The following is a 20,581-nucleotide window of genomic DNA, read 5'->3' as shown; positions in this document are numbered from 1 at the left end:
AAACAGCTTTAAGTCTCACATGTATGTGCATCACCCTCCCTACTGTGGGGAGACACAGGGACGCTGATATCTTCCCCGACCCCCACAGCTTTAAGTCTGACAAGTAGGTACCATCACCCTCCCTACTGTTGGGACACACAGGGAAGCTGATATCTTCCCTGACCCCCACAGTTTTAAGTGTGACAAGTAGGTACATTACCCTCCCTACTGTGGGGACACACAGGGACGCTCATATCTTCCCCAACACACACAGCTTTAAGCCTGACAGATAGGTGCCATCACCCTCCCTACTGTGGGGACACACAGGGACGCTGATATCTTCCCTGACACCCACAGCTTTAAGTCTGACAAGTAGGTACCATCACCCTTCCCTACTGTTGGGACACACAAGGACGCTGATATTTCTTTTCCGACCCCCAGAGTTTTATGTCTGACAAGCAGGTACCATCACCCTCCCTACTGTGGGGACACACAGGGACGCTGATATCTTCCCGACACCCACAGCTTTAAGTCTGACAGGTAGGTTGCATCACCCTCCCTACTGTGGGGACACACAGGGGCGCTGATATCTTCCCAGACAGCTTTAAGCCTGACAGGTAGGTACCATCACCCTCCCTACTGTGGGGACACACAGGGACGCTGATATCTTCCCCGACCCCCACAGCTTTAAGTCTGACAAGTAGGTACTATCACCCTCCCTACCGTGGGGACACACAGGGACGCTGATATCTTCCCCGACCCCCACAGCTTTAAGTCTGACAGGTAGGTTCCATCACCTTCCCTACTGTGGGGACACACAGGGACGCTGATATCTTCCCCGACCCCCACAGCTTTAACACTGACAAGTAGGTACTATCACCCTCCCTACTGTGGGGACACACAGGGACGCTGATATCTTCCCCGACCCCCACAGCTTTAAGTCTGCCAGGTATGTACTATCACCCTCCCTACTGCGGGCTACACAGGGACGCTGATATGTTCCCTGACCCCCACAGCTTTAAGCCTGACAGGTAGGTACATCACCCTCCCTACTGTGGGGACACACAGGGGCGCTGATATCTTCCCAGACAGCTTTAAGCCTGACAGGTAGGTACCATCACCCTCCCTACTGTGGGGACACACGGGGACGCTGATATCTTCCCCGACCCCCACAGCTTTAAGTCTGACAAGTAGGTACTATCACCCTCCCTACCGTGGGGACACACAGGGACGCTGATATCTTCCCCGACCCCCACAGCTTTAAGTCTGACAGGTAGGTTCCATCACCCTCCCTACTGTGGGGACACACAGGGACGCTGATATCTTCCCCGACCCCCACAGCTTTAACACTGACAAGTAGGTACTATCACCCTCCCTACTGTGGGGACACACAGGGACGCTGATATCTTCCCCGACCCCCACAGCTTTAAGTCTGACAAGTAGGTACCATCACCCTTCCTACTGTGGGGACACACAGGGACGCTGATATCTTCCCCGACAGCTTTAAGCCTGACAGGTAGTTACCATCACCCTTCCTACTGTGGGGACACACAGGGACGTTGATATCTTCCCCGACCCCCACAGCTTTAAGTCTGACAAGTAGTTACCATCACCCTCCCTACTGTGGGGACACACAGGGACGCTGATATCTTCCCCGACCCCCACAGCTTAAGTCTGACAAGTAGGTACATCACCCTTCCTACTGTGGGGACACACAGGGACGCTGATATCATCCCCGACCCCCACAGCTTTAAGTCTGACAGGTAGGTACCATCACCCTCCCTACTGTGGGGACACACAGGGACGCTGATATCTTTCTCTGACCCCCACAGCTTTAAGTCTGACAAGTAGGTACCATCACCCTTCCTACTGTGGGGACACACAGGGACGATATCTTCCCCGACCACCACAGCTTCTAGCCTGACAGGTAGGTACCATTATCCTCCCTACTGTGGGGACACAGGGATGCTGATATATTCCCCTACCCCCAGCTGAGGTTAACTTGTGCTATGTCACGTGACTTTCATTGCTTTGGAAAATGCGTGGCGGTTTTTGCTTTAAAGTGGGGTTTAAGGGATTTATTCTGCCTCTCAGAAATCCATGTGCAGCCCAAGTTATTTATTCTCCCGCTGAGAAATTTACTTCCCCTCCAAGACGGTATACATGGTATTTTATCAGGATCACGTGGACCTATCAAATCTGATCATTGTGACAAGGAGGTATGATAATTTTCATTATTCATATGTGTAAAAATATGTATGGAAAGAAGATCAAATTGCTTCTTTTATATAAAAGGTTGTAATTCTAAAACCGTGTTGTTTGGAAATATAACTCTGTTCATGTATATTTTACCCTTACAAAATGCTTCGAAAGCCTCTATTGTACATTAGTCCACTTTTTAGACATTTATATATATATTTGATATTGAATCTTTCATCAGCCACTGCCTGTTTAGATATGTGATATGTTATGTAAGTATTTTGTATGAGAGGTCTTCAAACAGGCATTGTGCCTGTTGACCAAGCCCCATTGACACCATCTTTAGTTCTTGCTGCACTGATTTTGTGTGTCGCGTTCATCATTAGGGTCAGTTGTGTCAGGGTAAAGGTTGCTATGTTCATGTATCTTATGCAGTGTATCTTGTATCCATGTTATTTCTTAGCAATATGCAGCAGCTCATGTCAATGATCATTGTACATTGAAGAAGATTGTTTGTGATCGGTTTACAAATGATTATGACAGTTAACCACAGCGACGCTGTCAGCATTGGAATCAGATGGAAAAAAAATATCATGGCTCATTGATTTTCCATGTATGCTTTATTTTTTGTCTGTCTCATAAAATAAAATAAAAAAGATTTCCTCCTTGTTTTTCTTTTCCCAATCATGTGATTGGTACAACTTCGCCAGTTGTACACATTGATTGTCAGAATAGATGGAAAACCAGTTAAGGTGGGAGGACCAATCCACCGTATCCCGTTAGCCTCTGACGACAAGCATAGTCACTTTTAACGGTAGGCATGGGTTGCTGAAATTATGTCAAACTACACAGCAAATATGTATGGAAGGATTCACTTCATCAAGTTTGGGTCGCCCTTGCTGTCATGGATTGTTTTGTTTCAGCACCATACCCGTGCTTGTTTACTTCACAAAGTAATGAGCGTCTGAGACGTGCATCATGACTTCCTCCTCACCTAAAGCAGTCACGTCGTCATAGAACTGAAATACTGTTAAAGTGGCGTATAACCCAACTCATTCACTCATTATCGAAAGCTAATATCGTCATATCAGGACAAGAACTGTCCATGCATACGTACCATGCATATCCATGTCACATCGATGTAAGTATTATGCAATAGAAAATGTTATTTTCATTTCAAGAAACTGTTCCTGCTTCGAAACTACCTCATTCGTTTCATCAGATGTAATAATTATTTCTCTTATTATCTTTTAAACTGTCATTATTATGCCTAACATACATGAGGTGTTCATGTATCTTAGTTCATAGTCGGTATACTGTGTCTGAGTGTGATATTCATGTTGAACTGCGGCAAGATATACCAGTGGACTAGCACTTTAAAATCGGCATCAGTCCGGACTAGTACAAGCAGCCACACACACGTGCATGCACGTCGCTATATAAACGCAATAATCTTGGACGCGACGTTAAACCCAATTCACCGATTATGTTTCTAGGTTTGTCGGCACCATACCCGTGCTCGTGGGTTTCACCGAAGAGGTAAACGTCTGAGACCTGCATCACTTCGGGCTTTCCTCCCACATTAAGCTGACACGCCGCGATATAAATGGAATATTGTTAAAAGCAGCGTTAATCCCAACTCATTCACTCAGTCACTAAACCCAATTCATGAGGCGCCAACCTTTTCCCGTGTCTGTTTTAGATGAAAGGACGAGACGCAGAGGATGATGGGCTTGATGAAATCCCCAATCAGTGGCTGTAAAAGCTAAAGAGTGTTTCCATAGTCGTTTTGCTACCCTTCATACTTGTATTCACGTTCATGTTCAGCTGGTGGACCCAGGATACTGTGCAGTGGAGAAAGGGGTGGGGAATATATGTGTGTGGTGGTGTAATAACTCAGAAGACAGCAGGTTTCATCATTTTCTTAGAGAATACCTTGATTCTTTGATTGAGTTATCTAAGTGCATAGTGTAACCAAACTTACTTTAGAGCCATCATTTCGAGTTAACCTCGTCCATGTGTCTCATCTGTGTCAAGTGGACCGATGTAGATAAACATCTTCCCATCAAAACACTCGACCAATGAAGCTGAAACTTTAACAGCTTTTTCCTACTAATGATGACACCCCAAGAGTGAGATGAGCAAGGTTTCAGGATATTGCCATGAGAACAAGTATTTGGAGGAAAATGATATGGACACAGCACTGACTTCTTTGACCCTGTGAACACAAAGTACCAATCACCTACTTTTGTTGGAATAACTGGCGGTACTGCGCAGTACTTTACAACAGGAATCCTACTTAGAATATAGTAGAAGTTCCAACAGAATGTGATAGAAGTTAAACTAGCTTTATCAAAATACATGTATCTGTGTACTTACCTCCATCAAATAAACCACTGGCTTTGTCCTGGTGCTACATGCAGGGTGCCATAATTGGATTTTAACGTTACAGCTACTACCCAAGTAGACGACATGACTCTGAGCTGTCCTCTTACAGTCAGCCCTCAATACATGCCATCCATGTGTGAAAGATACAGCTCTTAGTGGCGAGTCACTTTCTCTACTAGCAAAATCTGGACCTTTAATTCAGGCAAACTACCCTCGACCCAGTGATCTCTCTGTGGGAAGCCTCTTCCAAGACCAAGTGATATCAGACAGGTGGAAATACAAGGAATTACTCCCCTTTACAGTTGGACTTGGGTGATGTATGTCATAGTATCTTGCGTAGATCGATGCTCATGATGTCAATCACTGGATTGTCTGGTCCAGAATCGAGTATTTACAGACTGTCATCATAGCTCGAATATTGCTGAGTGCGGCGTTAAACAACAAACAAACCAACAAACCTACCCTGATTTGAAGCGCAGTCCAAATTGTTGTCTCGTAATCAAAAAAATTAAACAAATAATCCTAAGTAGCAATGGGCATTATTGCAGTGCTACATTATGTGTATGCAATGTTTCATGAAGAAATTGTGAATGGTTTATTAGATATGCTCCTGAAACGAAACCCCACAGAGCCCGTTTCTAGTTCCCCAGCACAACTATGCGTGGGTGGGGGTTAAATACATCTAAAACGTTTTGAGACATTCCCCATATCCCGACCTGGCGAGTCACACAACTCAGGAACTCTGTACCCTGCCTTCAGCGCGCTGCGCAAGTCTACTAGGCCAAACCCCAAGCATTTGTCTGTTAGTGTATCCTCACTGGATGACTGCTCTTCTTTTGGTTTTTCCCATAACCAACTGGTAACCATCTGTTTGCCTGGTGACTCTTCAAATGGAGATACTCGGTTGTGTTGACATTTCTCCAACATGGATTCTGGGAATACTGGTGTTGTTTCTGATTTATGCGTAAGTATAATTTCTTAATGGTTCACTGATCTACTCCTGAATAAGTAAGTACAATTACGTAAAGCTTCACTGACGTTTATTGACTATTGTCAGGTTAGCATTCCTTCTGTAATTCATCTCACAAGCACCGCCCGAGGCTGATATTACAGCGGTTGATATGCCAAGTAATGTCCTGTCAAAAGGTCAAGGCCGTTTTCCTGGTGTCAAATTATATGGGGGTCATCTCACAAGGACCGCCATTTTTTGCCTATGTTGTTAGACACACGGCTTGTATGTGAAGACCGTGTATTCGTCAAATCGCCACATATACTGGAAACATGCAGTGTAGCTGTTCTCATCACTTGTCCACGAGCAAACCTCCCATCCCTTCTGTTAATATCGACTATAATTTAGATCCTCGGGTTCAACTGTCAGGTCTTGATTTCTTTAAGTCTGTTCAGCGGTGAACCATTTTCCTTTTAGTTCCTTCTATATTTATTCATGCGACATTGTAATACAAAAATGGGTAACCCTGTTTAACCCCGGATGTTATTGGACAAAATGAAATATCAGGAGGAAGAAAAGAGAAGAGATAGAATGACAGTGAAACGTCGATATAGAGAGAGGATTGAGGGTGTGTGACGAATGCTTGATTAGTTTGAACTGGGACATTTCAATATATTATTTAATTTAGTGCTGTTTTCTCCAAAATTGTATTTTTCAAAATTTAAATAGTACCTTATTGTATTTGCAACATGCGTCAGTTGGAAGTCAGTAAGTTACATCGGGATTTACATATGTATTATTTTATCATATGAAAGAGATGGTTTGCCAAAATACTGTCCGTGTGGTCTTCAAGCATACAGGATCTAATGTCTATAACCAATTGTGCTCGTGTTAAACGATTTTCACACACGGGATTTAACACACAATATAAATAATACAGAAATCATCTTCATTTTTTACTATCCCATAAAGAAAGGAGATGGTGTCTAAAAGATGATGGATTAAAATTATATTGAAAGTTAGTAGGTCCTTTTGTAAATGGAATTTTGCAATCGTGTCGTCTGAATGTGTCTTTTTCTGTTTGTTTGTTTTCTTCTAAAGATATGGAAAAAAGAGAAATCGTCTGTTCAAGGATGCGGGTATTCCTGGCCCGGAGCCCGTAATTTTTATCGGGAATTTCCATCAGTTGTTCAAACAGGTGAGCTTAAAATGTAATCTTAACTCGACCCTCGTTTAAAACGAACGCTTGTAAATATTATCCGTCCTAGGACATTGAGGTTCGTAGATCACCTTAACATCTTCACAAACAGATTGTATCTAAAGTAAAATCTCTCCTGAATATATCAGAATGGTATTCATATTGTATGTAATATCGATCTGTAATCCCTGGACAGAACATCATACATGACTCATGTTAATAAAATATTTGCATCTAACATCTGCTGTCTGATGACTGTTCATTCCTGACCATACCCGTGAAGATACGGGGTAGAATATTGCTGAGTGAGGCGTTAAACAAAAAACAAAAAAACACACAAACCAAAACCATTCCTGATCAACTCGTGTCATTCAGGGACAAGCCAAATGTCTTCTTGCAGGTTACGGAAATGGACGAGTGGTGACGAATGACAAGCAAAATGTTTCCTTGCAGGTTACGGAAAGGGACGAGTGACGACGAATGACAAGCCAAAGTCTCCTTGCAGGTTACGTAAAGGGGCGAGTGGTGACGAATGACAAGACAAATGTCTTCTTGCAGGTTACGGAAAGGGACGAGTGACGACGAATGACAAGCCAATGTCTACTTGCAGGTTACGGAAAGGGACGAGTGGTGACGAATGACAAGCAAAATGTTTTCTTGCAGGTTAAGGAAAGGGACGAGTGGTGACGAATGGATGACTATCATGGAATGATTTTTTTGTCATTTGAAATATAAATATCAAAGATCCAAATATACTCTTGTTACAGGACGACATCCTTGACAACAAGCTTGGGAAACAGTATGGTAAAGTCTTCGGGTATGTCAATCTTTAAGAGTTATCTCCCTTAGGTTTATATTGAAATTATTTGAGACCAGGGAAACACATTAAAAATGCCATTTAGTCCAACTGTTCGACAATTCGAAGATTGCTTGTTTGTTTGACGTTTAACGCCGCACTAGCTAAATAAAGGCGGACAGTAAATAATCCGGACCAGGCATTCATGTGATCGATATTGTGAACTAACGAATCAAGCCGTCGGTGTAGGATGACATTTATCAAGCAAACTGATATTTATTCATATCTGTAATGATTGTCAGTGGGACACTGGAGGCGCTGCAGAGTTGTGTCCTTTAGGCCTGTCATACCCATGATCCTGCGATCGTTTATTCGAATTCACAATTCACCTAGATTATATTAAGATCCGGAGTAGAACAGGTCTTCAGAAACCCATGCTTGCCGTAAAAGGCGACTATGCTTGTCGTAAAAGGCGACTAACAGGATCGGGTGGTTAGGCTCGCTGACTTGGTTGATGCATGTCATCGTATCCCAATTGCGTGGATTGATGCTCATGATGTCAATCACTGGATTGTCTGGTCCAGACTCAATTATTTACAGACCGCCGTCATATAGCTCGAATATCACTGAGTGCGGCGTTAAACAACAAACCCACCAACCAAGATTATTATTATTCGCTTGTCAACTTCATATAAGTGATCGTGGGGGTAATGCCTATGAATATCGGAATCCCCACCTCCACCACCACCATCAAGCTGACATGCCTTGGTGGAACAGACATATTGTTGAAAGCGGCATTAAACCCTACTCACTCACTCATTATAGACTAAAGAGTCACCATATGATGTGATATTGTCTTTTAAGGGTTTTTTTGGGTGGCTTTCCGATGGTAAATGTAACGGACCTCGATGTTGTGAGAGAGGTTTTGATCAAAGATTTCCAGCACTTCACAGACAGAGCGGTGAGTTTGCATTTAGCCGTTCAATTTATCTCGATTTTTTCCTTTTGAATTTATTGTCTCTATTACACTGAAAAACTTGTTTGATAAGTTTATATGTAAACTTTTCATAAAACTAATTGTTACCTGTCACGTTAACATTTAAGATTCACAGTAGGTGAATTGGGGGGGGGGGGGGGGGGGGGGAGGGGGCACGGGTGGCCCAGCCGTCTAAGGCGCCGCGATTCGCTGTGCAGAGTTGCGTCCCCGTGCCCGTGGGTTTCACAGAAGTGGTAAACGTCTGAGACCTGCATTACTTTGGGCTTTCCTCCCACATTAAACTGACATGCCGCGATATAACTGAAATACTGTTAAAATCGGCGTTAAACCAAACTCACTCACGCGCTATTGATTTTAACCTGTCAGGGACTCAGTGTCCTTGTTAATGTCAACGGATGAAGTATCTTTGAGAACTCTACAAACTGATCGGGAATGCTACAGTGAGAATGTATGTTTGAGAATGTAACAGGGACAACATACAGTATATTTGACAATGTTTCAGGGTTTCGACTTGAGCAACTACCCAGTAGACAGAAGCATTCTCCTTCAGAAAGGCGCTAATTGGAAACGGCTGAGAAATATTGTAACCCCAACATTAAGTGGATCGAAACTGCGCTTGGTAAGAACATTATCCAGTTTGGTTCTTGAAAGACAAAGAATAGAAACAAATAGATTTCCCCAACGCACCAACACACTTGACCCATAGAGCGTGGTCCATGCAATTCGTCCGTGCACGCTTCAGTGAAAGTTTGTCAGATCGCTCTGAGCCATTATATTTGTTGATTTTCATTAGCCACAGTAGCTAGTAAGTTCTCTATTCTTGCTTTATTGCTGTATTTGTGATCAGTTTCGTCCTCAAGAACGTCAACCCAAAGCAACATGGCACATTTGGGGCTGGGGCTAGGGCTGTAATGATATGAGGCGGGATCACTATGACCGCCAGAATGCCACTACCTGTTGACCATGAAATGGTCAATGGAAAGTGCCTTCGAGTATAACGTTGTTCCTGGTTTGGGCTTTCTTTTGTCTTTTTACATGCTAGTGCCCACCTTTCACTTATCGTAACTGAATACCCATTAGCAGCAGCAATGACTAGAATGCAATGTGTCTTGACCTTTTCCCACGGATCACGTCTGAGACATCATCGGGAGACGTGTGCAGAACCGTCAAAGGCCACCCTCTACGTTGGTTAGCCTATCCTGGCCAAGTGCTGCAAAGAGTAGTCGACAAGACTCTCTCAAATTATCGTCAGGAGATTGATTCGGACCTTGGCACTTCGTATAAACAAATGTTTGACATTCGTTAGGGCATGACCCATTATTGATCAAGTTGTCCCCAACGTTCATTATTTGACCACGCAACCCTGTTCTATTTTTTGTTTCTTTGCACCCTTACAATATTGCGCCAACATGCTCTGTTGATTGTCCTATTACACCCAGTCCTCTCTTTTCTTAACCATCCATTACGATCACTTGATTAGTATTTCTGCAATCATCTGCCATTTTTGAAAATTTCCCCTTTTTTGAGTATATTATCTGAATTTGGCTGAGCTTCAAAAGATGTTAATTCAAGATGAGTAGTTTCAGCTCAGCAGATGTTATATGTTGAAGGTTAAAGTCCTGACAATATAAACCTCGTACATTATTTGTATTGAATTAACGATTTCATCACCTGCTCATACGTCAGATTTGTATGTTTTGTTTGTTGTTTAACGCCGCACTCAGCACTATTCCAGCTATATGACGGCGGTCTATAAATAATCGAATCTGGACCAGACAATCCAGGGACGGACATCATGAGCATAGATCCACGCAACTGGGTTACGATGACATGCATCAACCAAGTCGGCGAGCCTGACTATTCCAGCTATATGACGGCGGTCTATAGATAATCGAATCTGGACCAGACAATCCAGTGACGGACATCATGAGCATAGATCCTCGCAGTTGGGTTACGATGACATACATCAACCAAGTCGGCGAGCCTGACCACCCGATCCCTTTAGTCGCCTCTTACGACGAACATAGTCGCCTCTTACGGCAAGCATGGATTGCTGAAGATCTATTTTACCTCGGGTCTTCACGGGTAATATATGTATGGACGTGTCAATAGGACTATATGGCAACACGGGACACAGGTCGAACAGTCGTCTCAGGCACCGCAATTTTATGTGCAGAGTTGCGAACAATACCAATGCTGGATTCACCAAACAGTACTTTTGATGTTATATTTCAGATGTGCGACCGAATAAACCAATGCGCCAGTATACTTACAACTAACTTTGTAAAGGCAGCAGAGTCGAACCAAAGCATTGATGTCAAACGGTAAGGCAAAACGCCTGTACTTATTTCATCCAGTTATTTATCAAAATTAATATTTATTGGTAGGTTAGGACACGTGGTCAAAATAATTCAACAGGATATAGGCATTATTATCGGATTATTAAAAAAGAAAATATATTATTTAATCAAAACATTGTTTTACGATTTCATGGTCACATGGAAGGTATATATATCAAAATATCTGCACACATATTAAATAAGATTGAAACACATGAGAAGGACGCACCACACTTTCATCCAATGCGCACAGTCTGAGAGAATACGTCCAAACGGCCTCAGTATAAGTGGGATATCGCAGCAGAAACAGTACACTTTACACTTGTCGTGTATGATGTGATGATGGACGTCATGTATGTATTCATTGTTGTTGAAAGTACTAGAGGCTCAATAATAAAACTACTTCAACTTCCTTGCAGATACTTTGGTGCATTCACAATGGACGCCATTGCAAGCACAGCTTTTGGGATCGAAGTGGATTCCCAAAGTGATTTCAAAAATGCTTTTGTTGAGGAGGCAAGAAAGTTCTTTGGGCAGGGAATCCAAAACCCTATTATGATGATTGTTTGTAAGTGACTAGAGTGTTGTTGCCATTACTAACCGTGGTTCCCTGTCAGAGCACGTAAAGTAGAAACTTGATCAATTGTTCAGTGAAAGTACACAGGCAGCGGATGTTTGATCAGTTGTTTAGTGAAAATATAGAGGCAGCAGACGTTTGATCAAATGTTTAATGAAAGTACATATGCAGCGGATGTTTGATCAGTTGTTTAGTGAAAATATAGAGGCAGCAGATGTTTGATCAATTGTTTAGTGAAAGTGCATATGCAGCGGATGTTTGATTAGTTGTTTAGTGACAATATATAGGCAGCAAACGTTCGATCAATTGTTTAGTGAAAGTGCATATGCAGCGGATGTTTTATCAGTTGTTTAGTGAAAATATATAGGCAGCAGATGTTTGATCAATTGTTTAGTGAAAGTGCACAGGCAGCAGATGTTTGATCATTTGTTTAGTAAAATATACAGGCAGCAGATGTTTGATCAATTGTTTAGTGAATGTACACAGGCAGCAGATGTTTGATCAATTGTTTAGTGAATGTACACAGGCAGCAGCTGTTTCATCAAAACAGGACTTTGATGACTAAATAATTGAATCAAGGGAAATAATCAAATTGATACGAGTTACATTGATGATTCATTACTTTCAAATTACGTAGCGTTGATATGTTGAATTTCTAGTTGTGTTATTGTATAAATGATTAATTTATATTTTGCAGTGATGTTCCCTGAATTCTCACCCTTATTCAGAGCTCTAGGTTTGAGCACATTTTCAAAGACCACTCTAAAGTTCTTCACGAAGGTACTGAATGAAATGATTGAACAACGCAAGGCTGATTCAAAGGCTGGACAGGTAGGTACTAAAAAGTTGAGGTCAATTCGTCATTGTGCCAGGTTACGCATTTACCAGAGGAGTTGACCCGTGAAGTTTCCGGGGTAGAATAGGTCTTCAGCAACCCATGCTTGCCGTAAAAGGTGACTATGCTTGTCGTAAGATGCGACTGACGGGATCGGGTGGTCAGGCTCGCTGACTTGGTTGATGCATGTCATCGATCCTAATTGCGTGGATCGATGCTCATGATATCAATCACTGGATTGTCTGGTCGATTATTTACAGACCGCCGTCATATAGCTGAAATATTGCCGAGTGCGGCGTTAAGCAATCAACCAACCAACCAACGAACCAGAGGAGCTCGCCTCGCTCACAACGCTTCGTGTCCAGGGCTGCGGCTGCTGTCTATGAATACCAGTTATAATCTGTGGGAAATTGGGGACAGGGATAGCCCAGTCGTCTAAGTAGCCTCATTTTTGTCATGTGGAGTTGCGTCCATTATAATCGTGGGTTTGACCTATAGGTATGTTTCTTTGTTGTCTGTGCTTGTGTGTTAAACCAAAATAGTAAGCCTCTTAGACTTGCATCGGGGCTTTCCCCTCACAATAAGCTGTCATAATACGTCATTATATAACTGAAATGCTGTTCAAAGTGTACCAAATAGTACCATTACATCAGTACATGCTTACGTTTTATAACTATGTCACATCGATGTAAATATATATCATGCGATGGAAGATTTCATTTGCATTTCTCAATCGTTTCATCTGATGTGTTTTCTCTCAGTATCTTTGTTTGCATGACAATTACAGTTTTATACGCATGTTTATGTATTTTTGTTCATAGCGTGCCAACCTTTTCTTGTTTCTGTTTTAGGTGAAAACTCAGGACTTCTTCCAACTTTTAATTGACGCAGAAGATGATGGGAGTGATGAAGACCCCAATCAGTGTGGCTGTAAAAGCAAAAGTTTGTTTTCAGGGTCGTTTTACTCCCAGCCATATTAGATGGCAGATCCAGGATTAAGTGTAGTGGAGAAGGAGAAGTGGGAAAGGCGGGGCTTGATGTCGGGTTGTGGGTTGTGAGTTTGTGGTTACTAAACAAAAGTGCATAGCTTTTGTAATTAGTGTGCTCTTTATTTATCGTAATTATTTCCAAATCACCTGAGGCGGGGTAGCCAAGTGGTTAAAGCGTTCACTCGTCACGCCGAAGCAACGGGTTCGATTCCCCACATAGGTACAATGTGTGAAACCCATTTATGGTGTCCCCCATCGTTATATTTCTGGAATATTGCTAAAAGGTACATAAATCCACACTCACTCACAGCTTATCTGACTGCAAGTCAAGTGAATTTATGTCGTGGCCTGTTTGACCAGCATCGTTCGTAAACATCTTCTTAGAAAGCACTGGTCCAGTGAAAATGAAAGTTCACATGCTTTTTCCCACCATTGATGACACCCAAGTTTGTTCAAGAGTTCCAAATCCGATTTTCAAAATGGCCCCCACAGAAGTCATATTGAAAAAAAATCGTAATTGTGTCCATTACTCTGTTCAAGATGTAATGATATAGATTTTGTTAGTAGTAGGATTCACCACTTTCTTTCTCCATTCCAGAATTGACCAACGACGAAATACTTGGTCAGGCTTTATTATTCTTCATTGCTGGATACGAAACTACGGCCAACACCCTCCATTTTATTGCCTATTCCCTGGCAATGAACCCGGATGTACAACAGCGGCTCACAGAAGAAATCGACACGGTTTTGGGAGAAGTATGTAATGTTTTAAATGTTAAAACAAACTTGTTTCTCTTGACCGCCAAGCCACATTCACACACGCGCACACACACACTCACACAAATTAACTAGTTTGGATGGGAAATCTAAAAATACTTAAATTTGAATTCGACCTCCTTATACGTATAAGAGTTGCGAAAGACATTCGACAACGCGTCTGGAAAGACATGTCAGGTGTTGTTTTTGATAACGATAGATAGGTTATCCAGATAGATTCTCATAAGGGGTTACGTATGGAGGTATCCGGGATAGGTTATCAATACCAGGGGATCCTGGCAACTAAGGGACATAACTCAGCACAGCATCTTAGGCCACTGATACGATACCTCTGAGTGAAGATTTGGCGAACTTTGACTGCCCAATCTAAATGAAGGATCCGTGGGTTCTTATACCAGTCGAATGGTTCGACTTCTTTTCCAAACAATTTCGTTTCGATGACAACCGCTTCATAACACAAATATATCCTCGCTGGTACCCTCTTTTGATGGCATGTAGATGACATGACGCTCCAAAACAATTGGATGTGTAAAATATCCACAAAAACATAAAAGCGAGACTTTATTTTCCTACATTCAGAACACCCCGATTACATTCATTTTTGGAAAAAGGAAATCAGATATGTTTGTCTGCATATGTCGCTCACTCGTACCGAGAACTTAGAAGCCTCAATGCTGGTTGGCTAATTTAGAAAGTTCACCTGGCGCAACCACTTTAGCAGGTGTCTTCATATCTTTACACAGGGAGCGACCGCCTCCATGGTGTAGTGGCAGAGCGTCCGCCCTGAGGGCGGAAGGTTCGCGGTTTGATTGCCGCGTCATACCAAAAGACGTTAAACGTTAAAAGAGGTTATATAATAATTATTACCATGCCCCCCGCCTGTTAAGGGGCTAAAACAAGGACTGGACGGCTTGGAGTCAGTATACTGTGTTTGAGTGGGGTATTCATGTTAAACTGTCCGGACTAGTACAAGAAGCCACTCGCACGCACGCACGCACGCACGCACGCACGCACGTCGCTATATAAGTGCAATAATCTTGGACGCGACGTTAACCCCATTTCACCTCACCTCACCTCATATCAAAACACAGGTAGCGTATGGGAGTAAAATATTTAATATCATTGACCATTTCCCTATATTGTATTTAATGACTAAAATATACTTCGTGACATCGGGACCAAATTCTTCACCCAAATTCCCCCTTCCTTTCTTTCAAGAATGTTTAAACATCATAAGTATTTAAATAACATGTAGACGTGTCCTGATACGAGACATTTGCTTTTCAGAAAATTCCAGACTATGATAATATTTGCGGACTGAAATATATGGACCACGTGATCACGGAGACTCTCAGATTGTATCCTGCTGTGGTTGGGTAAGACGTTATGGAGCATCCATTTGATTTCTATTTTTTGTTATGTGTGGGGTGGTGGTGGTGGTGGTGGTGGGGTTGGGGGGTGGGGGATGCTTAAAATTACAACTGCTTATGATGAAAATGATATTCCGAGTATGAGCACTGTTGAAGATGGATAAAACCTATTCTTCATGTTGGCTAACCCATCCCTGTGGCACACTTGAAAAAAAGCCAAGCATATTTATCCCTGTTATTTCAGTTATCATAGTGAGTGAGTATGGGTTTACGCCGCTTTTAGCAATATTCCATCACACATTGTACCCATATCGGGAATCGAACCCGGGTCTTCGGCGTGACGAGCGAACGCTTTAACCACTAGGCTACCCGGCCGCCTGTATTTCAGTTATGACAAATCAAGGTGAGATAAAACTTTCAGCCATCATTGGCGAAGGGTTAGGGTTAAATATAGCCATATCTCTACACAAATACTGATGGACAACCAGTCTCGGTTCACACTGTCTATAGGTCCTTGTTAAAAACACTTTGTTATTTGTTATGAGATAAATATTTTATTTTGTTACGGAGTTGGTAGTGTTGGAAACATGAATAGTTTGTTTGGTGGAAAATAACACAAACGTTTGAACATTTAGGTAATAGTAACAATGAATAGATTCTTTGATGGTGCTCAGTAAATAAGTAGAAATCAAACGACATGCAAATCAAATGTGTGCTTCCTTACACTGTAATCTGAGATTATGGGTCAGTTGACATCTGAACTCTTTTTTTCTTTCTTTTCTTCTTCCTTTTTCTATATTTCATCATTCTTGAGATATTGTAATACAGAAACGGATTAACCCGTTTTGGTAGATTAAATAAATAAACAACAGAAATAGCCTTGAAATGGAGAAGAGGAGAGTTGAGTGCACAGTGGAAAGTGGAGAGGTTGGGAGGAGACAGACGGGGGCTTGGGGTGGTGATAAATTCTTCATTAGTGCAATTTAAGACATTCATGTATTATTGAATTTCGTTCTGTTTTCTCCAAAATTATATTTTTCAAGATTAAAACAGTACCTTACTGTATGTGTAAGATACGTCATATACACGTCAGTACAGTTATATCTGGAATTATATCTGTATTGTTTTATAATAAGAAACAGCTGCTTTACAAAAATATTATCTTTAGGGTATAAAAGGGGCATAAAAGATCTAATGTATGTTTTCTTTTAGATCAATTTGATAACCGCGAGATAAATTCTTTTGATTTAACACATAAAAAGAATAGGTGTTTAAGAGATTCACTCTCTCTCACTCAAAGATCATCATTATTTTTTCCTATCTTGTAAAGAAAGGATTTTGTTGCTAATATTCGATGGATTAATATATATATTGATAGTCTCTTGTTTTATTTCCAATCGTAGTATCATTTATCAATGCCAAATATATGTTTAAATAGTCGCCCGGTACTAGTACACATAGTTTATTTTCCCATCTTATATGGAGGTTATCAAAAGGTTCACCCAGAGTGTCCCATAAACGTTCATATGTGAATTTACGGACCGCTTCCGTGGTATTGTGCCACAGCGTCCTCCCGGAGAGCGGAAGGTCCGGGGTTCGATCCCCAGGCGCGTCATACCAAAAGACGTTTAAAGATGGTACATGTTGTTACCCTGTCTGGCGCTCGGCATTAAGGGGCTAAAACAAGGACTGGTCGGCTCGGAGTCAGTATACTGTTTCTGAGTGGGGTATTCATGTAAAACTGCGTCTTAGTGTCTCAGTGGGCTAGCACTATAAAATCAACATTAGTTCAGACTTGTACAAAAAGCAAAGCACACACGAACACACGCATACGTGCATGCACGAAGCTATATAAGTACAATAATCTTGAACGCGACGTTTCACCTCACCTCACCTCACCTCACCTCACCTCACCTCACCTCATCTCACCTCATCTCACCTATAGGCAAAATTATACAGGTGTTGAGTCAATAATAACCCTGACTGTCGAGGATGGGTCTCTGAATATGTGAAATGTGTAAATTTGTGTCAATGCTAAGCTCTACCGTTACAGAGCAGCCCGTGTGGTGGCAGAAACTGTCACCATCAAGGGCTACACATTCCCTAAGGGTTGTGCCGTCAACATCCCTTCTGTGGGGATACACCGGGATCCTGATATATACCCCGACCCGCACAGCTTTAAGCCTGACAGGTAGGTACTATCATCTTCGCTACTGTGGTGATATACAGGGATGCTGATATATACCCCGACTCCCACAGCTTTAAGCCTGACAGGTAGGTGCAAGTCCTGTCAGTGGTGGGTGTTCTTCAAGCCGTGTTTCAAAATTTGACATGCGAAAATGCAATCCTGTGTTAGGGTTCATGTCAGTTTATGCTGCAATTTAATGTTATTTGATTGAGATGGTAGCAAATGGATACAATGGTTTATTATTTATTTTCAAAGAAACAAAACAACTTAGAGAAACAAGAGTTTGAAATTCCATTAAGTTACAAAGTTGTCACACAGTTCCAATCATTATATTGCTCTCAGCATGTCCATCTGTCTGTCCATTTGGTTCTTTTTCGGAGCAGAACTTAAAAAGTGTTCACTATCCCTTCTTGAATCTGTGCACATATACCAATTGGGGATGGAACTGGTGCCCTTCACATTTGATTGAAACAAGCTTGAAAGAGACTCAGCTTCCAAAGCAGAACTTAAATTGCGTTAACCATTTCTTCATGAAATCAGGTGCAAAGCTTGTGCCGTTTGCTAGACAGTAGATAGGGACAGTAGGAATGTCATTAATCCATTCTTGGATCAGTACTTAAATAACAGTGAGTGAGTTGGGTTTAACGCTATTTAACGCAACAGTATTCTAGATATGTCACGGCGTATCAGCTTAATGTGGGAGGAAAGCCCGAAGTGATTCAAGTCATAGACGTTTACCTCTTCGGTGAAACCCACGAGCACGGGTATGGTGCTGACAAACCTAGAAACATAATTGGGGCCAACTATGGGTTTCGAACCCACAATCATAGGTTTCTGGCGTGCCCAAGGGACGCAACTCTGCACAGCGAAACGCGGCGCCTTAGACGACTGGGCCAACCGTGCCCCACTTAAATAACATGATTTTTCATTTTATTAAAATTGGTTCATAGTTTTGCCATTCAGTGTCGGTGTTGTTGACTTAGTTTCGTGTTGCCCTCTGAATGAATGTGGGTAAATCGAGGGATGTGTGTCATCTGTAGGTGTCTTGTACAAATCAAAACTTACGTTCGCCAGACGTTTCAGGGGTTCAGTTGACGATGCACTATTATTCGATTTAGATGGGAGCGAAAGTCTGAAATGGATCCCATGGGTTATCTCCCCTTCGGCCATGGTCCCCGTCAGTGTGTGGGAATGAGGCTTGCGCAGATGGAGATGAAGATTGCTCTGTCTCAGATTCTCAAGAAGATTCAGTTTGTGCCTGCGGAGGACACCCTGGTAAGCTAACAAAATAAATAGGATAGATACCATGCTTCCCATGTGCCGTTACTGGCAATAATTGGTCTCAACCCAGTCATGAGAGCTGCCCAGTTGTAGATAACGTCTCCGAACACATAATATTGCATTTCGGCGAACATTAAAACGTCTGACAACTTAATTTTGCACGATCCTTGTTTGCAGCATAATCACGGCGCGACGAGGCGTTGCGTAAGAGATATTTTCGGTTAAACAAAAGTGCTTCCCTTGCTGTTCACGTTCAAACGCGTACGTGAGTTTCAAACACGTACGTGAGTATCAAACCCCTAACAAACACGCATACATCCATTATATAATTTCATGCATTATTTAATTTCAGAATAAATAATTTATTGAACTTTAATATGAAGCACAGTTACTTTTTTCCGTTAATATCTGTACTTCTTCCTGATATAATTAGTACTGGTAGATATTAAATCTTTTTGGGGTTGTTTCAGGCATCAATCGGAAGTGACGACATCACTATAGATACGGGCATATTCAACACCAAGAAGCCAATAATGCTGAAAACCCAAGTCCGTTCTGACACGTAAAACAGGAAAGACCAACAACGTTCTCCAGACCCTTTGATGTTTTTCAGAAAGCGTATATGTATGCTTGAATGCCATCAACTATTGTACAAATCCCTAATTGGTATATCGGAGAAAATATTTCTTTTTACAGTTTTTAGCTTCTTAGAATACCATCTGGATCATTTCGATCAAAAGCACATGCATCTCAAGAGTGAACTACATCGAAAGTTCTCTCATAAAGAGCCCTCAGTTTGTCCAAGTGGACACAGGTCCTCCACAAGGTTGTGTCATCTCGACCGTACTCTTCATGCTCTACACTTACCATCGTGTAAGCCTGGCCATCACATTGTTTGTCTTATGGTCAAACGGGCCTCATATAAGAGAATGAACAAAATTCCGATGAAATCAGCGACTTGTAAAATCGAGTGAGGATAATTATATTTTGTTGAATGTGAATAGCTGAGGAAATGACGATTGACTTTAGAAACAGGAAGAACGGTATGACACCTGGAACTATTCACAAGGAGGCTGTGGATATTGTATCTCAGACGTATATGGGAATATTCAACAAGGAGGTTATTTTCGATACCAAGTTCAACACTGATGTGAATGTTAAGAAATCTCAACCGATAGTTTATGTATGTATTAGTATTTTTAATGTTTATAAGAGTGTCCGGTCCCTTTTTTATCATTGTATTGTTAAACGTTTTCTTCACAATTCCAACAAACCTTGCTGGTAGGGAGCTCTTTTTGTTCAAAATATCTTTCGCTCAGACACACTTGTATCATTAGCTAGAAAAATAGCCGGGGTTCACTTTTGGCACTGTAACCCTTTCTCAATAAAGTTTAGTTCTACATTAGTCTTCTTCAACAATTCATCCCACGAGAGTTCGGGACTGCGATAGTACCATGCCGGATCCAAACCATATTGACTTCTAAATATCTCAAAACCTGATGTACTTTTACTCGCTGACATATTAAGTAAAGATTATGATAATCGCCTAAATTCTTACAGCCTAATTTATCCCACACATTTAGAGCATGTTTATAATCTGCATCAGCTCTATGGTTGAAGTCTTAATGGACACCATATTTTCTGTAGTTCAACTAGAACAGGACACACCAGCATGTACAGATGGGGATAAACAGGACACACTAGCATGTCCAGTAGGTG

The 20,581-nt window shown here is 41.8% G+C and overlaps 1 protein-coding gene across 1 annotated transcript; it reads left to right on the top strand.

The window, feature by feature from the left end:
* Positions 1–5,456: 5,456 nt before the first annotated feature.
* On the top strand, positions 5,457–19,741 carry LOC139474569 (cytochrome P450 3A24-like). The gene is made up of 14 exons (XM_071257633.1): positions 5,457–5,530; positions 6,617–6,713; positions 7,481–7,530; positions 8,374–8,470; positions 9,009–9,125; positions 10,742–10,830; positions 11,265–11,413; positions 12,120–12,253; positions 13,109–13,199; positions 13,845–14,002; positions 15,311–15,399; positions 17,447–17,584; positions 18,700–18,856; positions 19,333–19,741. Exons 1-14 carry the CDS (start codon positions 5,457–5,459, stop codon positions 19,426–19,428), a joined length of 1,536 nt encoding a protein of 511 aa, XP_071113734.1. The 3' UTR covers positions 19,429–19,741.
* The last annotated feature ends 840 nt before the right edge of the window (positions 19,742–20,581 follow it).

The sequence above is a fragment of the Haliotis cracherodii genome, unplaced genomic scaffold, assembly GCF_022045235.1.
Source record: "Haliotis cracherodii isolate W230 unplaced genomic scaffold, xgHalCrac1.p SCAF_3, whole genome shotgun sequence".
NCBI classification, from domain to species: Eukaryota; Metazoa; Mollusca; class Gastropoda; order Lepetellida; family Haliotidae; genus Haliotis; species Haliotis cracherodii.
This window is presented reverse-complemented; position numbering and strand designations above follow the sequence as displayed.

Coding starts and splice junctions, on each gene's coding strand:
- LOC139474569 (XM_071257633.1), top strand. CDS start 5,457: ATGGAGATACTCGGTTGTGTTGACATTTCTCCAACATGGATTCTGGGA. Junction 8,471..9,008: donor AGCACTTCACAGACAGAGCG/GTGAGTTTGCAT, acceptor ACAATGTTTCAG/GGTTTCGACTTGAGCAACTA. Junction 17,585..18,699: donor CACAGCTTTAAGCCTGACAG/GTAGGTACTATC, acceptor TATTCGATTTAG/ATGGGAGCGAAAGTCTGAAA.